Genomic DNA, 25,357 nt, shown 5'->3' on the forward strand with positions numbered 1-25,357 from the left:
ATTGCTTTGAGGGGAAGACATTATTATAGAACACGCTTAATTAAGTCCCACTGCTAATTTTGTTAAATGAACACCCTGTTGAATTAAGACTAGAGGGAAATGAACTGTGCACACCAGCCACCGAGCAAGGAGAAGGAGAGGAAGCAGGAGGGCTGGGAGAGGGCAGACTCACGTTTTGCAGGCAGGTCGTAGCCACAGGTGATCTTGGCCTGTCCCGTCTCGCAGCCGCTCAGGCTGCGGCACTCGGCCACCAAGCAGGGCCCGGCAGCTCGGTGTATGCAGCCATCCACTGCAAAACAAAAACAGCATTTAGCAAAAGCTGCTTTTGGTGTTGCCTTCTCTCGTGGTCAGAAACATTTACTGCCCCGTTTCTACACCCAAATGACCTGTAAGTTGATAGCTAAATATATACAATTCTTTCTTTCAGTGAGTTTTGCAAAAAACTTAATGCTTGGCAAAGTTCTGCTAATTGAAAAGGACATATCTAGAAAATGTGAAGTAGAATAAAAGTTCTAGTATTAGAAAAGGATCATATTGAAGGCTGTAAGAAATTCTCACTACAAATTATGAAAACAAATTCGATCCCCATCTAAATGCCAAACTCTTTTACAACATACCTCTGATACTTCTACAACTGTGCAGGTCATTAATATCACCACGCTACAAATGCCTCATATAAAAATTCTGACAAATAATGCTTATTGATTTGAAACAAAAAATACTTCTGAGCTTTTTTAACCTTTCGATTTTTAAAATTTTGCATTATTCATGCAATATTTTGGAGTTAATTAAAAAATAATTACTAAAGGTTGCAATTGCAGCTAAGTATGCAAGAAAATTAGTAGAGTGCATAGATCTTATTACCCTCAGGAGCCAGCAAAAGAATAAAACAAGGCTGCTGGCACAGCAATTCTGCCCTCAACATGCAATCCAAGAAATCATTTACTGTAATTATAGCAAAAAGTTTAAGAAAAAGGATAGAAAATAATAAAGGAAGTAGTATATGCATTAACATATTAACTAGAGTAAAGCCCTCATTCAGCAGCAGTTGTGGAGTTCAACTAGAAAAAATAATTTTAACATAAACTACAACATCAACTCAAAAGGAAAAATAAGCTCAAGTAGAAAGACTAAACAGATACTTATGGAGGTAAGAAAGGAAGAGTCTGTATTTACATCATTGAAGATTTATTTCAGACTTTATTTTAGATTTTATTTCAGATTTAACAAGTTCAAACTCAGAGCTGTGCCCTGCAGCACGTTTGAAGCAATTAAACCAGAACAGGTTTGGAAAGCCAAGGGGGGGGGGATGAGTTTTCAGGAGATTCACATCACCTGGTCACAGCAGGAGCTGTGCAGCTTTCCACAGACACATTTGGGCAACTCGTGGCACTCAGTGTTCCCACTGACAGTGCAGGGAGAGGGGAAACTCCCTCACCCTGAGATCAGCAGCCCTTCCTACCCTAAGGCCATAACTGGTTTTATAAGGTGCTGAGTATTTCCTGAAGTCAGGCATCCCCAGGTGGGGAGGCAGACAACATTGTTAAATGGATGAAACGTCTTCTGCTAAGGGTTAGAAACCTGACTGTTGTTTCTGGAAAGTTCTGTACCAGAGTTCATATTCAAGTGATACAGTAAAATTGGATATGCAGTTCCTTGTAACAGTCCATATCCATCCTGGACACATTGCCACTGATTTTCAAAATGTTTTTTTGGTAGTACTTTAGTACTACAAAAAGAATCATGCAATCCTGCACTTTCAATAAAATTTCCTAAAATTGTTTATTGAAAAGACCATGGATGCTAAGCCCCCAGCTCTAAGCACATTGCATAATCTCTGTCCCAAGACCCAAGTTCTACCTCAGCTGAACTTTTGTTTTTAACTTACCCAAAATCTCAGCTCAACAGACTCCAAGATTCTACTGCAAGAACAATATTTTGTAAAATTGGGGGGGAAGAAAGAATGTTTGAAATCTAAGATGCTACTGCAACAATAATATTTTGCAACACTGAGAGGAAGAAAAATGTTTGAAATCTATCCTGCACTCATAGTATCCAATTTAATTGTTTTAATCTAATCATTAAATGCTTTTCCAAACCAAGCAGAAGTAAGCCAGTATGCATGGAAACCTCAAGTGTATTTTTATAAGCAGCACCACCACAATCTTTCCAACCTTAGTACTTCCTGAGACACCAACATGAAAACAACACAGATACTTAGGACTTTCTCCATGATTCTTTACAGAGGGAGAAGTCCTTGGGAATACTGGACAAGGAGTCAAGTCCATGCAAAGATTCTCCTGGTGGCTGAGGAATCATTTCCACCCCTGGGATCCTTCCTGTCCCCAGCAGTTTGGCAGTGTCCTTTGAGCAGTGCCTGTGCAAGGCTCAGCTGCTCTCTTAACCATATAAACCAACCTCTTCTTCCCCAAACTCCACTGACTTCAGCAACAAATTCAGCTCAGAGCAGAGCCAAACAACAGGACCTGCAGAAGGAAACCATCACCTCTGCCAGGGAAGTGGAAGCACCTGTGATGGACTAAAACACCCAATATCAGCATTCCATGTGTCAGAGCAGCTGCGATCACACAGGAGGTCCCAGCTCCCCATCCAGAACCCCTCTCATGTTGGAAGGGTGCTCTTTATACCAATATAGCTATGATAAAGATTCTATCAGTAGTTTCCTGGAGCTGATTCCACATGTCTGTGTCCAGCCTTTACAAGCAAAGAAGCTCCAGAAGGATGAAAGAATAATTGAAAAAAATCGAATTCTTAACAGAGGAAAATCAATTCTATCACAACCAATCCTGACATATGACAAGAAAAATGGAAGACATCTGCCAGAAGGGAACAAGTAGACGTGCAAACCTCCCTTATAAAGATGGCACAAGAGAAAATGATTGAATACTCCAGACAGGCTTAGATGGAAAAGTAGAAATTAGCATTTGATATACTTCAGTGACTGACATGGAAGAATGAAAGGGGGGGCTGGAAGAGGGAGAACACAACCAACAAAATCAAAATCCAAACAACAAACCACCCAAAACTTTCATAAAAACCTCTTTTTCCTACAATACTTTATTAAATACATGAATAGAGATGACCTCTGGCCTATTCATGCACTTTTTATTTCATAACTAAATAACTCATCCTATAAATACTCCATGTTTCCAATAAGATATACACTTCAGAACTTAAGTTAGATAATTCTTAAAGTAAACCCCAAGCACTGAAATATATGGCCAAATATGTGCATAACACAAAGAAAAATAATTGTAAAGGTAGAGTAGATCAACAAATCTGATTCTTCTGCCTCTGTTAAAACATGTCTTAGCCACATCAATTAGGAAAAAGCCAGGGAACAGGCATGTACAAAATATTATGTGAGATATTCTGTTTTCTGGAAGTGTGCACCAACTTGTAATGTCAGTGTACAGAGAGGCAAGTACTATTAACAGGGAAACTTAGTGGAAATTACAGATAATGACAACAACCTCAGGAAGGAAAAATGAAGGTCAGAGACATTTTGTGTAGTCTGTAGTAAAGAGGAGGAAATTTATATGCTAATAATGGAATGCTGCCAAATTAATAGGAAAGTGAAGAACCTTTGATATAGTGGTTTCAGATATTTCATCTGTATTTTCAGTTTGCTATATAGATGCTCATCTGCATTATTCCAAACAGATCTGGGAATCATTAGACCATATCCCAATGTTCATTATGCAACTGGCTGAAAAACCCAGTCCATCTGATTTGACATCACATGACAGTGATGGAATCAATAAGGAATTGTTCTTTATCACTGCTTTCTACAACCAATAAAAATGTGATTTCACTTTTAAACCCTGCCTCACCTCACACTGTGCCTCTTTTCCACAGGCTGCCTTCTTGTCCAGGTTCATGGGAATCATATAGATATGCTTTGGGTCATTTTCATACACAAGTGATGTGGGAAAGCCCTACAGACTAAACTGTCAATCATAACTGAAGGAAATCCCATCTCTGATCTGCTGATCAATATGCCGATCAATTGTCTACACTTGAAGGTACCAAAGAGAGGGCTCCTAACTATCCTTATTGCTTCTGTGCTTCTTGAAATGGGTCTCAGTCTTACAAACCAAGATACTTTGAAGGATTTTTGAGATCACTGAGTCCTACCCAGGGCCACCAGTGAGGCAGCAAGCACCCATGGGCTGGTGGAACAACACCCTTCTTCTGCCTCCTTTTGAACAACTGCAAAGACTTAATGAAGGCCAACCTGTGTTTTGAAAAGTGATCCTGTTACCCAGTGCCTTCATGTGTGGAGAGCCCAGAAAAACTGGGTTTCTGTGTTTCTTTTTTTTACCATGCTTGGGTGGACAAGTACATGGAAGGGGCTTCTCAGTTCTGAAGGCTTACAAACATAAACTATATTTTGAGAGTTAAAAAATGGCTCAAGAAACTTCAGATTCGATTCACCTCCATAGTTCAAGTTGTTCATGCTTGTGTAAAGCTATTAAAAGAAGTACTCTAATTTTTGGTTTTTTTCATGACAAATAATAGCTATTTCATTGCATGCTTCCATAAGTTTCAGGAGCCACTGGGGACAGCACTTTGTTCTCTCAACAATACACCAGAAGCCATTAATGAAGAAAAACTATTTTCAAAGCTACTGCAGTCAATGGCATTGGTTGCACAAAGAAGTCAGCTGAAAATAATTGCTTAAAATACACGAAAAAAGTCAGGTATCAAAATAAAAATCCTACACAAAAGGACAGTGTTAAATAAAGGTATCTAATTTTTGACACCATCTTTCTCCCTGTGCACTGAAGGACGCTAACAGGTGAAATCCTAATTAATTTATTAGAAAACAATTGCATTTGTGCTCCAGAAGGGCTAAAGTTACATAGTAAAAAGAAACTGGCTAATTTACTGGTATACAATATAGAACAAACCTATTTCTTACAGAAAATCTCTTAAAATTGCAAATTAAGCAAAAGCACAGGAAACACAGAATTAAAGGTATCATGGGATGCTGCTTAAAAAAAATAACCTCAGCAAAACTAGCCTTGCAGTGCAGATGGTAATAAAAAAGGGTAAGGTAATCTAACACCACAGCAAAAAATACAAACTCCTCCAGGAACAATAAGGCCCAAATTTCTTTTGTGACCTTGTGTGCAAGGCTGAATAAAGTGAAGCTATGATGTAAACAACATATGCAGATTTATTGTGTTACATTTCAAGAACCTGTATAGCCTTTCTTCCATAGTAATTCCTGTTCTCTGGTGCTTTTCCAGAATTTCATTTCTTGCTTTTAGTAGGAAATTCATGAGGTTTTCTTATTTAAGAAAGTCACCTGTGCTTGATATATCTCTGATGTGGTACTGCTCTTCCACATGGCAAATGCCAGGAGTGCACAAAAGCAGGAAAATGTCATTGCATTAGATCACTGTTGGGGACAGAAGAGGAAATTTCTTTATGCCTCTCTTTTTGGGGACCTTCCAAAAATGCCCATTGCAAGGATGTGTGTGGCAACCAGAAGGAAAACAAACAAAAAATCACAAACAAAAATAGGAAAACCACCACTCTGCAGAAAACCACCACTGAACCCCAAGTAACAATCAAAGAGCCAACTCACAATGAAACCCAGCCTCATTCTGCCAAAGTACCTCTGCAAAGTTCATGGGAATCAACTGTGCCAAAGCTGGAACTGCACCTCTGAGACCAATGTCAAGAGCAAGTAAATCCTGCCCATCAAGAGACAACAGGTGCTGGTCTAATGAACAAGGGTGGGGATCTTAAAAAGATGATAACACAGATGCCAGTCCACTGCTAGGAGCAGCAGTTTTTATTACTGAGATAGACTCTGTCAATGGGAAGTTTAATGAACTTAAGATTTTTAATCAATGCACTGGTTTATAGGCCTCCAACATGATTAATTTTAAAAACTTAGCAATTATATGGTATTTTCTGCCAAAATCTCAGCGTCTAAAAGCAAGATCTTAAGCTTTATCCTCAAAAATTCTCCATTTTAAATACAGAAACAACCATTTATTTTGAGATGGCTAATTCCTGACTTGGGTTCACATTTCATCATAATCTACATTAGTGCTCCTTAAATATTCTTACTTTCAGAAACTCTTGGTGCATACACATTATTTAAGACCAAAATGAGACCTGCAAGTCTTGATGCTTAAACTACTGAACACCTAGTGTGCCAATCCACATTCTCTGTGCAGTGCCTTCTTTTCCTAGGAATCAACATTCTGAGACTGCACAAGGGGCATTCCAGCAGCTAGGATTACAACTGGGGATCCTCCCAGCTCCAACCAACCACGCTGCAGAGCAAGTTTAATGAAAAGTAGTAATAAAATATAATAAACCATTATTCCAAAGATACTGCAAGGAACAAAACCTCTCGTAACAAAGGCAGGTGTAAACCTTATTGTTAAGTCAGACATGGGAAACTTGTATTTTAGAATATTGTTTAGCTGAAATCCTATAAATGTAGCATTACAAGCCACCAGTAATTGCCTGCCACGGTGAAAAGTACTAGAAATTAAATTTTAAAACCTACTGGTTGTTTTAAGACAAGGTTGACCTTATCTGGATGCAGTTCACAGTCAAGCACAGTAAAAGCAGCTGAAACATCCAACATAATCAATGTCCTTGCCATAAACTGGCAAAAAGCCCATATGGATAAAGAAATCAGCAACAATTCAAAATAAAGCTCACCCATGGATCTGTTAAATTTTAAGTGGCCTAAGCCTTTATTGTACACAGCCAATTATTCCTACTTTGACAGAAAACAAACCAACAGGAAACTCACAAATTTTGACAGATTTATTTCAGTTAAATATCTCAGGATACCAGAAACGTATATTAAAAACAAACAAAAAGTCAAAGTTGTCCTGTCATGCTAGCAATGATGATTGGCAAATTCCTTCCATAAACAACTGAACAATTAAGAAAGTGTTTGTTTTATCTCACACTTATGACATCATTTTTCTTAGTCTTGGAGTGCTCTGCTCCAATTCTGTAGATGAGAGCTATAATGTCAATAGGATTCACACTTTTGTCAGCCCACTCAGGCAGCATAAGGGCTCAGAGAAACACGGGGCTGATAAACCTGTCTGAATGTCACACTTTTGGCAAAGAAGAACAGTAGGAAAGGCTCCAATAGTGCTTTCTCCAGTTTTTCCCAGTCCAAACTGCTGACATTAAGGCATGTGTGAAGGAGCCATTCACTTCCTTTTAATTGTGTTGGTGTTGAGACACCTGACATGCCACACTCTTTTCCAGATGGAAAGGAGACAGCTAAGCCTAAATACCTCCCAGCAGCGAGAGCAAAAACTGCTTGTTGTTGTTTACCAAGGAGGGAAGTGATAAGTCTGGGGAAATTCAACCTACTCTGTGCTAAAAACCAAGCTCAGCTCACACTCCTCCCAGCTCGCTCCCCCAGCTTCCCAAAACAGCTATGAAGAAGGTGCAAGTTGTTTTAGGTGGTATCATCCTGAAGAAATGGGTCTGACCACTCCAAAATCCTTTCCTCAGCCTCCTGGGCAGCCACAGTACTTTGTGTCCAGCTGGATACTGCTCAGATCGGAAAGACAACAAAGGTTTATCTACATTGCATTGCTAAGATGCCCAATTTGTCCTGGATTTTCATTTATGTTACTGTGCTATTACTACTAGACTGCCATTATTTAGTAAATATCCATATTATTGCCTTCAAAATCTCCCTGAAACCACCTTTGCCTCAATGGCTATTAAGCTACTGAAGACATTGGGCTGCTACTGTCATACCAAGTTCTGTCTGGTGCATTGAACTATGGATTCTTTTTCCTCCTGCACTGTTCAGACACTTTAAGTTAAACTCAGAGAAAGGCTAAAGGAACAAGTATCTGACAATAAGATAAAAGCATGTCTTACAGGGCAATGAAAATCAGATTTCATTTTTTAAAAAGCTATTTACTGATGTTCTGATGTTGCAATAAAGAAAACAGAAAGGGAAAACTAGTATTACTTGCTGTCCATCTGTCTCAGCAACCAGTGCCACTTGATGGCCAATGAAAATGCTTAAAAGAACAGGGCAAGAAAACAGAAATAAATTACCAGGCCTTCCACAACACTGGAAAAATCACAAATGTGAGAAAGATGTCTTTTCTGTATGACTATGGCCTTGCTTTTTACCTTGTGGTTTTGGCATTTTGGTTTGGTTTGGGGGGTTTTTTTGAGCATTTTGTAAGGGTCTCAGACTCAAACATGCTTTTGAATTTGTATCTTTCAATTTTATGTAGTCTTCTGTGTAATGCACACAAGTAAATTAATACCACAGGTTATTCTGGGTAAAGGCATATTGCTAACATAAAAAACAGAATGAAAATAGAAAAACTTCTATAATTCTTAAGGAAGTTTTTTGTTTGGGGGCTTTTTTCCCCCTCATTTACAACACATACAGCCAAGTGCTTCTTCTCTGTTGTTTGATGTCTATTTTTCTTTAGAGTTTTTTGTAATACATCTTTTTCTTCTCTGTACATTTCAGCATTTTAGAGCTCAGCACAAAAGGACAGGAGACTGCAATGGTGTGCTCCATTACTTACATATTTTTTGAAAATATTAAGTGCACAGGCTGGTCAAAGCAGATGAATTGTGTTAAGCCAGAATAGATATTTGCATATTTGGAGTACAGTTATTAAGCAGTCATCATGCAGTGATTATACAAATTTATTCACTATAACCAGCCCACAGTTGACAGGCACAGGTCAAGGATTTAGATGGAGCGGCTATCAAGTAATAATTGTAAAATGACTGTGAAGAAAGGAAGCCTTGTAACAGTGATGCATCCTCACAGCCCAAAAGGCTTTGGGCATGTCATTCCAGAGAATTTTAAAGGTATAGTGAAAACTAAAAAAAAAAAAAAAAAGAGTGTAATGTTAACCACTCTTTCCTCATAAAAATGCAAGGGGAGGTGATAAAAGCCCTTCTCGACAGAGAATGTGGAAGGAAGACATTCTCACATAGGTCTTTGTGGATTTGAAGCCTGAGGGCTTCCATAAGGAAATATGACTTCTAATTAAATATAACTAATCCAGACATGGGAGAAGGTGATTTTTCTCTTTAGCCATAGGGTGCACCAAGCAGCAGAACACTATATATCACTGCTGGAATGAAAGAATACATTAAAGCTTCTGAGAAAGCCTGGGAGAAGACACTGAGCCGGAGCCAGACGAAGGAGGTACGTGGTGCAAGGTGAATAGCTCCACTTCTGAAAAATCTTTCAAAAGAAAGGTGAGCAAATCTGCCAAGAAAAAGCTTTCATGATTTACAACTTCAAATATTACATCCTAGACAATTTTTGCGAGCAATTTGATTGATTTTTTTTTTTTTTCTTAAGAGCCATCTCTTCCCTCCCCCTCTAACCAATACAGGTTTAAGTTTGACCATTCACAAAATCTTCCTGGAGGTTTCCATGATATCCCAACTGGGAGAGAGAGAGAGAGAGAGAGAGGGTGAAGAAAGTACCAGAGGAAAGGTCAAGAAGCAAAGTACATTCAATTCTGGGCATACCTCAAAGAGGACTTAAAAAAAACCATGGGGATGGTAGGAACTCTAAATTAGGGCAGCAGCTGGAATGCACAAAGGAGTAAGCCTGAGCACCAACAAAGGAGATACTCTCTGGCTCACAGCAAGGCTTTACAGGCTCTAGGAAAACTCCAAGTTATTTACTGAGGAGCAGCTGGTTTTTATATTTCCTGCACCATTTTCACTTCTGCTAATTTACTTTTATTGTGAGCCATTGAAGGGAGAAAACTTGGTTAAGATACTTCTCAGTTTGCAATCACAGAAACATCCTCTGAATTTGGAGTGCTGTTTCAAACCAGATTAATTAACAGTATTAATTATACAAAAAAAATTGTTTTGCAATAGGTAAATCCAATTGAACACATTACAATGTATTCTAATGGAATAAATACAAGGGAAGAAAAAGGTAAACACTAGATTAACCAGTAAATTATGTATGAACAAGGTTCTTACAGACAGCATTTTAACACAAGCCTGAGATGCAATTACCCATAAAAACAAATATTCTCAAATATTCTTTTCTTTTGTTGAGAGGCTGTGACAAATCATATGTGCAACAATCAAGAAAAAGATTACTTACTAGATCTTGCCAAAAGATAACTTAGAAGATCAAGGACACAATCAACGTTTAGCAATGCTGAAATGTCAACTTGCTCAGCCACTTGCAAAAGTATCACATACACTACATACAACTTCCCCTATAAATCCAGTATTGTATCCTGATACAGACTCACTGCAAATCAAATGCAGAAGAGAAACTATTTACTCACACTAATACATCAGATTGCATTGCAGAAACTGACAAATCTATAAAAATATTAGATTTATACCTCAATCTATAAAAAACCACAACCTTCACACAAAATTAACTGTATCTACAATACAGGGGCAAGTTTCCACCATCAGACCATGCCTTCCTTTTCCACTGCTGGACAGATTGTGTCTGAAAAAATTCTGTTTCCAAGGTAAATGGAAAAGCCTTATACTAACTTAGGATTAGATATATTCAAAATTATTTAGTGGAAATTAACAGAATAATCATGGATAAAAAGAAAATGAATAAAAACTCTTGAGTGTTTGTTTATTTATTTCATGATAGAAATAAAAACAAGATAATGGCAAAGTTTGAGATAACATGCCTTGCACATTGGCCACTGTACTTGGGGGTTATCTGCAGTGCAATCACTTGGGACAGAAATAATATCAAAAACCTGAGAAGGGTGCAAAGCCTGATAACAGCAAGCAAGCTTCAGAGTTAAATGCAAGACTAATTCCAAAAGCTGCATGGGGAGCTTTTCTGAGCTGTTCCTGCCCAGCCCTCCACAGGGCCACACCACAAGAGCTTTTTTAATCAAGTCCCACACAAGCTTTTTTAACCTACAAAAAAGGTAAACCTGTAATTAATGAACTTATTACTTATCTGAGCTGGCTGAAACCCTCCTTACGCTCCATGAGTTGTGGGAAGGGAAATTAAAGTACTAAGCACAGCTTAAATTTACAATCTAATAGTTTTCAAGTAAGAAACAAGACATCCCACGCAGATGGCTATATTTACCAGTTTGGTAATTCCCTCCCAAATAACTTTATGTTTGTCCTGAAACACCATTAAAGCATAGATAAGGAACAGAAGAACTAAAGAGCTGGTTAATCTGTGTAGCATCATTATGTATTATTTAGTTTAATATCTTCTTGTAGTAAATACAAAATCATTATGTGCCATTTTCTTCAAGAGAACATTGTAGTAAATTTGGTGTTGCAACAGAACCATTAAAGTATAATAGTGTACACAGAAAAATTCTACTGATTAGCAAACAAAAATATGTAATTATAGCCACAGTGTGGGACTCAGTTGGCTGGTGTTTTATTGCATACTGTTCTGTAAGACTACTTTGATGCCAAAAATAATGAGGAAAATACTGAGTTGCTAGTTCCAGTCGTACTAGAGGTTTTTTCTTGATTTTATTGACATTTATAAAGTGATCATCACATGTAACAAACAAGTCACATTGCCAACCCTGTGAGCTGCAGTCTGCAGTGATTAACGAGTAAGCAGCATCAATTCCATAGCAACGTTCTATGGATATGGATCAATAGTAACTGATTTTTTAAAGAGGTAATTCTGAACAACACTTTGGCCAACGCACCTCAAGTGCTCTGCAGTTTGAGCAATATTAACAAAATAATACAAGAGCACTGAGACATGACCTTAAAATGAAAAAGCACCTCAACACTAGCCCATAAAAGCTTCAGTAAACACGTTCAAGTGTGCATCTTTCCAATATATAAAAATAGCTTTAAAAGAACATACATATAATCATGAGTAGAAAGACTGAATAATATATATCCTATGATACTTGGTATTATAGTTAAGCTTCCAGATTTTATTTTCCAGCTTTCATTAAAGGGAGGAGAGGGAATAATATGTATTTGTAGCATTGTACAAAAGAGATGGTGCCAGTTTAAAAAGCTTACAGAGAAATCAAAATCACAAAGAGCTAATCTGTTTCTTTAGAGTTACATTGGAGTGTTTACATCAGAGGCATTAAACCACAGGTAGTTTTAGATATAAACTGCAGCCTGATATCATTAGAAAGAAGCAAACACTCCAACATGACAAAGTGAGAGGATAGGTAACTTTGAAGATACCAAAGCTCCAAAGACTGTATCTGTAAAGAACCCTGGCAATAATTCCCCTTCAAGTTTGGCCTTTTTTCTGGAAACATTTATAGCACAAAATCTTTATCCATTTTCAGAAAAAGAAAAAAAAATCTTAATAGGTGTCAAATGCAGAATCAAGTTCAACCTAATTCTTAATATTAGTCCACCCACTCTTGGCAAACATACTTTTAAAAACAGCTTCACCTACTTACTTTCATAGCAGTCAAAGGCTTGCAAATAGCAAGTGGTACACTGGATTAGGAGAGACTATGGTGAATTGGGCAAGGCATTGTGAACAGCCATCTATACAAAGGGGATATTAAGACTCAGCTACATTTTTCTATTAGAATTTACCACTTTGGGTACATCTTCATTAGCAAATACAGAGGACCAATAAGAGCACACCTGTGGAGTAAAACAGCTGGTGGTGAGAACCTGCTGTATAAATACTACACACATTCCAGGTGCTTTTTGATGGTGGAGAGGGTTTTTGTTTGTTTGGGGGTTTTAGTTATTTTTATTCTGAGCTAGGTCTTGTCTGGTCCTAGGGCTGAATGCCAGTATTCCAGTGGAATGCATTAGGGACACATTTTACAGTGTACTTTAACCAGTTCACGTGCTCCAAGGTACATGATAATGCTAAATACCAAAGTATTTGCCCACAGGACATGGGAATTTTCTTCAAAAGCACATGCTAGGCCCTAACTATAAAAAGCAAGGTGAATGCAATTGTTTGAGTTGAAATTTATTTGAATTTTTCAGGATTTTTAGCCACAGCTGAGTTAGTGTACCTGCAAATAAAGGGGGAAAGCCCCATTCTTACTCAAATAAAACAAACCTTTACATTTTCAGTGCAGCAATTTGGTGCTGAGCCCCACAACCCTGCATGAATCGAAGTTCAGAAGATCAAAGTAACAACTCGCATCAAACTCAGGCTTTGTATCAGCCACACACAGAAGTCAGCACTGTAGGATATTCATCCCTCAAGGTTTTGGTTGTAAACAGGCACTAACAAACAACAGAGCAATGGCAGAACAAAAACATTCAGCAGCCACCCCAGGGTACAGGCACAAACAAGCCCTGTCTTACAATGACTAATATGTTCTGCTTGCAGTGGTGATGTGTGAAGGATGAAGCGTCAGGAATGAGACTGAGGACAGACAGACAAACTCCTTCAGAACATCAAGAAAACTTACACAAATAACCTAATCCCATGGTTCTAGTTACTTCTGATGGCAAGATGGAGAAAAGGAAACCTTCCCCACCTTCACAGTATTATACACAACATTTTACACAGCAAAGGCCTTGTGAAAAACATCTAAGGTCAAACTAAAAGCAACGTGTATGAATATGCTGAGGAAACATTTAACAAGATATTTAACAGATCTCCAGAAGACCAATGGTTAACTTACAGTCCCACACCATAAATATCCCCTGCATTGCAGTATTACCAGCATCACTGGTCATGGTCCAATGAAAAGATAGTGCCTTTCACTCTGATAAATGGATATATTAGATTTACAAGCTTTTATATTAATGTATTGTACTTCCAATATATATGCTTTCATAGAGTCAGAGAATAAATTAGTCTGGATTGGGGCCTTAAGGGTATGCAGTCCCACCACCTGCTCAGGTTCCCTTTACAAAACAAATGCATGGTTGAACTAAATTGGTCTTCCATCCTTCTGAAGGGATGAAAAACTACAGAAAAAGCTGAAGAGCAGCTCCACCATCTAAAATCTGTTTATTGTTATTATTTTTACTAATTATGTTTATGCTCCAGGGTAAAACAACACCCAACACCTACATGTTATTGAAAATAAATGCTTTTCAATTATTAAGATGGAAGAATGAAAGCTAAACAATAACTGGCACAAAAGGCTCAGGCAAAAACAGTCCCAAGACGACACCTAAGCAGTCTGGCAAGGCGCCCGTTTGTGGTGATAGTAAGAACCACAGAAAAAAATAGGTGCAGCTGAAGTATTAAGGAGGATGAAAGGTGTAAGCTGACAGCAAATACAAACCAGATCAGAATTCTGCAGTCAGACTCTGTTTGGGGAGGCCAGGCTATTATGTGCTATCTGAGGGCTGAGGTATGCACAACGTGGGCAGGCGCTGCCGGCCCAGGGATGAGCCCAAAGAGCCTTAATGAGGGACAGGCTGAGGCCTCGAGTGTCCCTGTGAACACAGGGAGAGCAAAAAGAGAAAGGAGTGACTTCTAACACTGCCTTCAGCAGAGATCCAGGGTCCTGATTTATTTTTCTCACATCCAGATCTTCTTAATTTTACTCATCCTTTTCAATGAGCTTTTATTTATAACTATCTCTTCTAATTAGAAGGCAAACTTGCTGATCTCTTGACCTATTGCACAATATGACTTTAATTAGTTCACACTGACATGCAAAGGCCTGGAGTTTAAGCATTGCTTTGCCTGAACAAACCTATTTGCCCATTGAAATCCCATAAACATGCAAAAAAAAGATGTTTTAAAACATTTAAAAAAATATTATTATATAAAATTAAGTGGGCTAGAGTAATGTTGTAAAGAGTGTTCATGACTTTGTGAAACAGTTTTCTCTGTTGAACTACATGTCTTTCATGATTTTTTTAAAAAATTAGCAGGATTTTTTTTTTTTGACCAATATGTCATTCCTTCTAAAATAATGCTTTATGTGTATGTCAGCACAGATACAGATACTACAAGTATATTTGTTTTTAACAGTTCTTTTATCAGAGAATTTTATGCACTTTTTAAAGGAGATGGACAACAAACAGGAAAACACAGCGAGGGAAACTGAAGGTAAAAAGACGGGTAGTATTTCCAATACTGTTCATATCCTCCCTGTAGCTCCAGAAAGCCCCAGATCTCCTATCTCCCCTTCACACACTTCACACTCAGCTCTTCCACACCTCCAACCTGGACTTTTGTGAGTTTCTGGCCAGGTAAAAGTCATGTGTGCTATAGCTAATCTGAAACCCACCAGCTACCTGATTCCAACAACACACATAATGGTAGAGCTGTCCTGGATTACCCCAGCTTAACAGAGGTTTTAGCTTCTCTAGGGGTGCCATGTTTTAGAAATCCACTTGTTTTGAAACTTGCAACTCTCTATCAAACATATCTGCAAATAACCCTTAGATTAAATAATGTGTTGGGAATTAATGGTAGGTAACAGACAGCACAAGGAAACCAGAGTAAGAGTGTTTCAAAATTTGCAGACTGCTTATATAGGATGGGGCACGACAAAGCACAGATTGATACTATCATATATTTCCTTTCCAGTTGGACAAGAAATCCCTGACAAAACTGTCTCAGACTTCAAGGAGTCCCAGGTCACCCTACAGCAATCAGCCTATCTGTGAACGAGTAAGAAGTCTGTGCACCTGTGGTCAGGACACTTATTAAATACAGGAAAGATGATGGACGTGACTGACAGGATGACTCAGTGAACATCAGGCCTTGAACTTCCACCTCTAGCATTTATTGCTGGAAGATTGACCATCATTCCAGCAGAACATTTTCTCACGTTCAGCAGATTCCCTACCAAATATTAGTGTTACAAGTCTACCTACTCAGAAGCAACAAAATAGCTCCATGAGACAGCATTTGCACTTTTTTAGAGCCAGAGTTAATCATTCTGAACCTACTGATGTTCCCTTGATATTTTAAATAGAAAGTAAGAAAAGTACAGAATAAAAAGTGACAAGGAAAAAAGTTTAGAAAGCCATGCTCAATCTTTCTCTTCTATTATTCATTAACCTGCAGGTTTTAAGGGAGAACACAGTTGTTAGGGCTTCTCAGAGAAATCTGGCCTAATTAAGTTTTAATTCCAGCAAATCAGGAGGTATACTTTGTCCCTGTCAAACACAGAGGCACATTTAAACTGCATTTCCCAAAAAGACAGCACCCCTTGGTAATTCCACAATTGATTTAGTCCAAAATTTGGCACCGTCTGTTTAAAGGTCTTTGTGATTCAGGAACCCAACCAGCCTCTTCATTTGTAAGATCTTGGCTACATCTGCCTCCAGAATTCTGTGAACGATCAAAAAATCATTGCAGACCAGCCCCAAAAGAGCTCCTTCCTTCCTCTTGAACCTCTTTCTACTTACTGGCTTCAGGCTATGCTTAAACTTAAAATGATGCAGAAGTGCTTTAATAGTAACCCTATATATCCATATAACCCAAGGTTCAATGCCTTCAAACACCAACAATCAGAGGGACTGCAGCAGGGAGAAAGGAGAAGTGCAGAGATCTGTGTGTAAAGCTTTTTCTAGTGTATCAATGCTAGGATGAGACAGAAGACCCAGTAGACAGTGTCACTATTTTCATTTCCACAGATGAATTCCTAAATTAATCTCAAGGACAAAATTAATCATTCCCACAATGCAGCAGACAGCAAGGAGTGTGACTTCTTACAATACACAAGATTCCTTAACTGTGAGGAAAGCTTCCCCCTATGTTGCAAGTAGTCTCTTTAATGGTCCTTTCTAACCATATTCAGGTCTTCAACTTTCTGAAAGAAATCTAAGCCTTGCTAAAACACTCAAAAATAATGTGTGTATGAGCCTAGCCATCACCACAGTCAATTAGGTACTCATGGCTCTGCTCCCACTCCTGCTGCAGGAGGTGTGATTGTTGTACTTTTTCCCCAGTTCTCACCCTCCATTTACTTACGCTAGGCCAGATACTGCTTCGCTACACATCAAAACTAAAACTGCTACAAAGTAAAGCAGAAATGGATTTACACTGTACAAAAAGAGGCATAATTAAAAAAAAAAAAAATTGGATACAATACACTTGAGGCACTGCAGAAGGTAAATGTGGATCTCTGAAAGGCCTCTTCGTAAATGAGGATTTTGGGAGCATTTTCCACTGGATGCAGAGATGCTTGGATGAATGCACAAAGCACCACACCAACTGCAGTGCTGCTCTTCCTTGGCACATGTAGGGGAAAACAACAATTATGCTTTTGTCAAACACATCCCTTTTTCAACAAGCAAATAAATTCTTTCTAAATACCTGTGCTGCCACTGTCTCTCTCACATGTATAATTATATAGCCCTTCTTAAAACACTACAGTCAAATGGCATTGTTAAATAACCAAATGTGTTTTTTCTATCTTACTTTTGATTATTCAACATTAGCACATAAATTGACAGTTATTAAGCAAATGATAAATGTTATCTATTCATACAAAAAGTGCTTTGCTGAATCAAAACCATTAACAGTTCCCAAGAGCATAAATGTAATTCTTCTATACTACTGAAAAGCTAAAAAAAAAAAAAAAAAAATCCATAGAAATAAGAAATGCTATTACACTCAGGAACATATGCAGACATTCCCCAGAAGAGGCAAGTAACAGACCTGACCTAACACAATACAGCTTAAAAATCATTGTAAAAGGAATTTAATGTGTGTAAGATTAGAAAACATGAAATTTGATTTCTTTTCCTTATGCTTCAGACCTTCTGTAATGTTTCCAGTCAATTTTATCAGAAGAAATACTACAAATTTTAAGCATAAATCTACACTTGTACATTTTCTTTTTGCTACATAATATGTACCTTTGTCAAACACAATGACCACATTAAAGAATGGGAACATAATATGAAGTCATTTGTGTTCAAATACTTCATCTAGCTTAGAAAATTTGAGAAACACGACAGGAACTGGAAGGAGAATTTGGAAATTCTTCCAGGAAGGGTATTGGTAACTTGAAGTTACAATTTAGAAGATGCCCCATGTTGCCCTGCCTTTTCACATGGTGTTACTCTGACATCTGTCAGGGAAAGGAATTGAAAATATGCTGTGAAAGGAGCAGTATTGTTCTTCTGCTTGGAGAAAAGCACGTCTCTCTGTAGCTGTAAGACATTCCTCCCCCTTTGAATGGCTGCTTGACCTAGCAACATCAGAGTTTACAAAATGCCCATCAGCAACAACCAGCAAAGCCACAGAGCAAAGCCTTTTCTGCTGGTTTTCCTCCCTCACACTTTTAAAGTAAATGAGTGATATGAGGTCTCAGATCATAAACTGTATATCCTACAAGTAAATGGTTTTCCCTAAGAAAGGGAACAGAGGTACTTCTTGCTAGTGAGACAGGAAATGTGTAAATCCCTTCCCACTTTCTCGTTCAGGGAGTTTAATAAAGCAGCCCTGTATTGTGGCACAACAATATATTTTGGCAGCATTTGGAGAGATAGCACCTCCTGAGCTGTGAGTACCACATTTTACTGCACCCTGTCAGGTTAGATAAAAGCTGTCTGCAACTTTTATATTTTTCCTAGACAGAAGAGTTATGCAATATTGCCAAGAAGCTTTAGAACCATACAGGGTAGCCCATCAGTACTGCCAAACAATTTTTTAAGATTCTATTTCTCCCTCTGTCTAAAAGGTGTTCTGGCAACTCTACAAACATCGAAGAAAGCAGCGTTTTCTTCAGCTACTCTGCAACACACATTGAGACAGAGCCTTAGAGAGCCTGACTTTGGAGACTGACCTCTTACAATTTCTTAAACAATTTATAAAACAACCTTCTCATTAAATGATTTTTTTTCAGTTTCACAGAGCACAAACATTCTTTAAAAATGAAGTTTCTCCCTCCAAAACTAGTCCTAAAGGAGTAAGGTAAAAGCAACAGGGGAAGTAAGGAAATAAGAGCATACAGTAAGTATGTCAACTATTTCACCATGCTAAATATGACTGGAGAAGAGAGAAACTCCATTTAATAGCAGGCTGATTATTCCAGCAGAGCCACTTAATAGTAATGATGGAAAGATACCACTTGTTTAACTAGTGTTTGTAAAGTACTTTACATTCCTCAGATGGAAGAACTACAGATAGGCCAAACACCATCATCATTACACCGGCTGCTGCTCTGACTTCTGTAAATAATGAAAGGCTGGGACACTATTCTGGGTTAGTATATCATAATGTAACATCTGGGGATGGGAGGAGCACACATGACCAATCCCTCCATCCAATATTTTATGCATGAGGAGTAATAATTTATCGTGTGGTCAGAGCACGGCCGCCAAGAGGAACAGCTTGGAGCTGATAATGCTTCCTGGAGAAACTGTGGATTCCTCTTGGGAACACATATAGAGGCAAGCTGCAATCATATGGGTTGACTCCCAAAGTAATCTTGCTTTTAAAGAAATTTTTGTTTACTTTGTTGGAAACTCTTAAAAACATCTTCCAGTCCAGTGCTCAATACCTTTAGGGCACAATTACACCTTTATCAAAAGCAATAATTAATTTTAATTACTCCTTCTGACAAATATTTTGAATGGAGTGTAATACAGATATGTTTTATTAATCCAGGAATTTAAGATTTTAGAAAAGAAAAACACCCACCTGTTCTATTATAACAGTAATAAAGGAGAAAAGATATAAAACATGCAACACAAAATGTGCCAAACCCCAAGTTTCAAAGTTAGGAGGCAACTTTCTGCAACTTTTTTTGGATCATTTACAGTAAATACAGTTTGAATTGACTTGGTTTTACCCAAATTATTTTTGCTACTCATCTATCAGGTAAGAGGCAACAGTAGCAAACAGTGGCAATAATAAAGGGGCAGTGAAAGTGGAATGGCATGATAAAAAAACCTGTTTCAGCACAGAAAAGACAGAGAATTTTGGTGATGCTTTAGTCTATGGGAGATGCCCATTATTTTCACTGGTGAGGTGATTCATTAAATGGTCTTGGGCAGACAAGCCTGTCAATACTGGAACAAAGCTACATACAAACCCATCATTTTAATTAAGGACTTAGAGGATAGCCAGTGAGCTAATTGCTATTAAAACACATATCAAGAATGTTCTTATTTCATTTGATGTGTTTTCTTACAGACTCTCACAGGAGGAATGCTAAGTGTGATGATAAAGTTTTCTGTCTTTCTGTGCAGGAAGAGATTATCAGCAAGCTAGGAATTAAATTCCATTGGATAATCACTGCACAGTAGCTAATTTCATAAGGTACATATGTGGCTGCATTTCACTTAAATATATATTTAATACTACTAGAAATTCTAATAACAAGATGCTGCTTTAAAACCAAGCATGCTTGCAGTAAAACATCATGAAAAAAACTTGTTAATTGTATAAAAAAACTGAAGTTAATGAAGCTGGCAACACTCAGTGTGTCAAAAAGCATCTCTTTATGCCTAAGTGACCTTAAACTGTGGCTGGAGATTAAAGAATGCAAGACAAAAAGAAAAAGAGAATGATCTACACTGCATGATGCACCATCCCAGATAATCAGTTATATTCCACAAGCCAAGTGCAAGAAGAGAATCAGACTGAAATATGGTGCACAGCAATCAGAAATATTAGTCAGAAGAAACCTGCAGCCCAGACCTTCACATAGGGCATGTCAGTGCCCAGACACCAGAGCTGGTCACTCTCTGCATATGTCACCTGAAATGGCTGCAGGGGACTGGACAGCAGGAATTCCTCCTCAGAGGAATGCAGTCCCCATCTTCTTGCTGCTGTTTTGTGTCATGTTCTGACCAAGAGCTCCTGCAGTCCCCTGGGAGAGCAGGAAGGTGTCAGGAGGAGACAAGCTGGGTCCCTGAAGCCACTGGAAAATCTTCCCCAGTGCTTCCAGCAGATGACCTCCACCATGCTCCCCCTCATTAGCACTGTGCTTCAGGCACCCTGCTTTCCACTTAGGTAATGAGGAACATTCATCAGAACTTGTCTGAGTTTTTTCCAGTACACTACAGACTTTGCAAAACTAACGCTCTTTCTGCAAATACATTTTCTTCACCTTACCATAACATTTGTGCATTATTTATTAGCATGGATTTTGCAAAAAAACTTCCCCTTTGAATAAGATCTGACTACTAGCACTGTGTTAAATATAATGAGAGGAGTTTTCCATGCACTTGGGTTAGTTTCTAAAGACTTGTTTCATAGCTTTTCTGATTCAAAGCCAAACTCTTGTACACACTTCCTTCAGTATTACTCATGAGCTAATTTAAGCCCAGGTATCACCCAGTTTCGGTGAAAAGAGTGAAATGAAGACCAAGATAATGACTTAATACAAGATGCTATAATATGATGAATAGGACATTTTAGAAGAGCTTGCTAGGAAAATAATTCATATTGTATACTAAATAAAAAGGATCATACTCTCAAGAGCTTTTGAAATGCTCCTTTCCCCTTGATGAATTACAATGCAATTTTCTAGCCAACTAATTTCACTGAAGAAGATAATGACTTGAGCAAAAGGCTAATCAACTGCCAATCAGGGTTCCTTGAAGCACAGAATGTCAAACATTCTAGCAAGTTTTTTTACAAGTCGTAAAAGCACTAAAGTTCCATGATATGTCATAAAACCTGTGATGAAACTCTGAAGTTGATGAAGCATTCTTATTTCTCCAGTGATATTCTTAAACAAACAAGTTCCAGCTTTAACCAAATCTTCCATTAATATTCAGGCCTGTTAAAGAAGCATCATCACTACACAATTAGCTGTGTAAATGTCAGTCAGAGAGCTAAACAGATTAATCACCCAGGTTGCTTTCTCTAGCAAGTGTCTGAACTGTCAATGTTATTTAATTTCTTCAGGAGTGGAGGGTGAGAAGGGAAATGCTTTTTTAAATCTTCCCTTATTAGACTTTTATCATGATAGTGAGTGCTAATTTATCACGACTATTTGGTGTTAATTTAAATTTACTTTGTTTTTTTGTTCTGTAGTATACCACTTACACCTTTTTCTGTAATTCAGATGAAAATGTTTTAGAAAGGAAGCTTTGTAGAAAAACATTAATTGCCATCATCTTTTCTTCACAAGAAGCACAGGTCACTACCCTTTCATGTGTGGCTAAACAGTAGGCTCTGAAGGCAGGACTTCATTATTTTTATGTAGCTTGTCTCTTCCTTTCTATTTTCAAAGTCAATAATTATTTGTCTGGGCTTCTATTTCACTATCTTGTGTATTTTTCTGGGAAGAAAGCAGGTCATCTTGAACCTCTATTACCCACTTGATCTTGTTAGGATGTTTTGAGTTGAGTGCACATTACAGAAGCAGAATATTATCACTGATAAATACAGGAGAATGGAAGAGAATGTCTTTAATCTGAGATTAATCTATTCAAAGTCAACAGTGTTTTCAAACTCCAAAAGTCTTGGACAACAAGAAGGAAAAAAGCAGGCAGTCCAGCCTCATGTTCTCATAGCTTAAACATCTATTTCTGAAAATTTAGTATACTGCATAATCTCAGAAGACACTAGGAAAAAAAGAGTTATACATTATAGGTTATCTCAAACATTTTAAAACAGGACATGATGTGCCAGCTGAAAGTATTCAGTTCATTTTTGGTCCTTACACAATTAAAAAACGTATCTAGATAGGAGAAATTAAAGTCAACAAATGTTTTGTTAGAACACCATTATTTCAACCTGCTTCAAAAATCTGTGTAAAGTAAATGCCTGCACTGACTTAAGCAAACAGAATTGGTGCACTTCCTGGGCAAAGTTTAAAACCCAGGATGGACATGATGTGCAACATGTACTGAAGCCCACAGTAAGAACAGATCCCTCCCCTAACCACAGAATGAACTATCCCTGCCATTTCCCACTCTCATGTGCCACATTTCTCCTCACACTAGTCCCCTCCTCTCTGCTGGACTTGGTAGCCCTGGAAAAAACACTTTGCCTCTTTTCTTATACTAATAACTGTTATGTATGAAATTCAGCTGGTCTCCCTACTAGTGATATTTATTTCCTGGATACAGACTGCAAACAAATAAAGACCCAGAGTGGCTCCATCTAGCCAGCTGCTGGCAGAAGGGATTCCTGGACAACAGCTGCTACTAACCCAGAATTCATGACGATCACTTCATGATACTGGGCTTTCCTGATCTGCTTGCTGTCTCTTGTCCTCTCCTTATTCTGTGAGCTCTTTAGGGCTGGGATGCTCTTTCATTGTTACATGCTGACACCAATGCAAACCAGCAGTGCTCTCTGTGGTCACTAGTCAGAGCCACCTGGAACTACAGAAATTTTTAAAAGGGTTTTGAAACATTCTCAGAGACATTGGAGGCATCAAATCTACAGTCTTCAAGAATTTCCCACCAAAGCACAGACCCCTGATAGAACAAAAGTAGACTTGTGAGAGAAATAGCCTCAGGCCCTGCTCATTGGGATTGCCATTGCTGACCTCGCTTTTCTACAAACCGGGGAAAAATATTAGAAAGGACAAAACTCTTTTCAATGGGGAGGAAAAAAAAGAGATATGGGCAGAAAAAGGAAAATTTGAGGCTTTCCCAGCTAATGGCACAACTCCTCAGTCAATACTGCAGAAACAGGAAACATCATTCCCTTTTTTCAAAATTGATTCTATTCGTGTGTGTATCTATATATATGCATATGTATATTAAAAAACAATGTGGATGTCAACACACAAAACCCAGGAAGAAGAAGATATAAAAACAGTCCTTGACAAGACCCCAGGTCTTCTTTAGGCCTCCATCTGTTCCTAGAAAAGTTCTCTCTCAACAAAAACACTTAATGTCTTAAGATTTTTTATCTATCAATTACTTTGGAAACAGTCCTTCTCTTTCTGGGAGGGAGGAGGAACAACTAAACTTAGGTTTGCTGAACGGCAGTTCCATCTTCCCACTGGCCTCCCCAAATCCCCCAGGTCTGAAGAAATCCAGCAGGTGATGACAGAGTCAATCAGCTCAGCATCCAGTTAAAGGAAATGTATTAATACAAATTCTCACCAGGCAAATAAGCATGGAGAGCACACAGCTGGAGAAAGGCATTTCTCAACACTGACCTGCCCAATGTACACGCTCAGGAATAAAATCACAGACCAGGGAAAAAACAAAAACTGGGGGGAAAAGTCTGAACAACTCCACAGGCACCAAAGTATGAAATCAGTTACAGCACTGCAAGCACAGTAAGACACTACGTGTTCTGCAGTCCTTGGATATTGAATCCAAGAACATCCTTCATCTCGCCAAACACTTGTTGAATACTGAAGTATTTTAACATATCAGGTTTATTAGATCACTGTTTGGAAGCCTTTCCAAAAAACCTGATCTGGCAAAGCAATTACTATTCCAGGGAGCATAGCTGAGCTCTGAAAAGCCTCATGTGCTAGAAAAGCTCAATTTGTTTTAAAGCAGTCCGTGGAAGGGCAATGTGTATTAAAACTCCAGATTTAAGGAAATACAGAGAGAAGTTAAAAGGTTCACAAAGGCCCATCAGATGAAGGCCTATCAGGCCTAATGAAGTTAGACTTCCCAAGAACAGAATAATTTTCCAGTCATGGACATGGACACAGTAGACAAACCACAGCCCATGTTTTTTCAGCACAGAGCAGTTTGCAGATGCTGGTACACTTTTCCAGTATTCTGCTTTTCTGAATCAAGTGAGATGGGCTTTGTCTTTAATGGGAACATTTGGAAAAATACCTGAACAAAATAGCTAACCTGTGTCATAGAATCACAGAATCACTGAGATTGCAAAAGACCTCTGAGATCATCAAATCCACCTTGCCAACTACAACGCGGTACTGAGTGCAACATCCAGTCTTTCCTTAAACACCTCCAGGGATGGTGACTCCACCACTGGCCCATGCAGCCCATTCCAATGTCAAACGAGCCTTTCTGTGAAGAAAATCCTCCTAAAGTCCAACTCGAAGTTCCCCTCCTTACAGAAGTAAAAAAAAATGTGTCAAGTTTACACTGTAAATTGCAGCCTCCTTCCTTACCACCTTCTCTATCACTTTTGTAGGATTAGCCCTGCCTGATGTGTCCCTGAGTGGTGTAGGAGGACTTGGAGTGAAACAGAAATGCTAAATCTTTCCTGAGAGACAAAAGTATGTCAAGAAAGAGACAATGCAAAACAATTTTGCAGTAGACTATCAGAACATACTGAAACCCAGCTCAGACTTTCCAATATCCCTGCTGAAAATTACTTGCACACAAACAAATTAAAAGAATGTGATGAGACTGCTTATGGAGATATTAGAGAATCACTGAGGATTTTTTCCTTATATTTATGTATATATATATCTAACCATCCTGTTCCTGGATTATTGTATGAAACAGCAAGTCTCAAGTGAAATCACGCCAGGGAGTGATGGAGTGGAAAGCAGTTGTGAGGACTGTGACAGGAAGG

At 38.3% G+C, this 25,357-nt stretch overlaps 1 protein-coding gene across 7 annotated transcripts in view; it reads right to left on the reverse strand.

The window, feature by feature from the left end:
* MACROD2 (mono-ADP ribosylhydrolase 2) overlaps positions 1–25,357 on the reverse strand; it is a 432,938-nt gene that overhangs the window by 177,020 nt on the left and 230,561 nt on the right. For all 7 annotated transcript variants that reach the window (XM_079332084.1, XM_079332080.1, XM_079332082.1 and 4 more), the window contains exon 5: positions 173–289. In XM_079332084.1, the coding sequence (XP_079188210.1) occupies positions 173–289 (117 nt within the window). The remainder of the gene's footprint in view (positions 1–172; positions 290–25,357) is intronic.

The sequence above is a fragment of the Erithacus rubecula genome (assembly GCF_903797595.1).
Source record: "Erithacus rubecula genome assembly, chromosome: 2".
NCBI lineage: Eukaryota > Metazoa > Chordata > Aves > Passeriformes > Muscicapidae > Erithacus > Erithacus rubecula.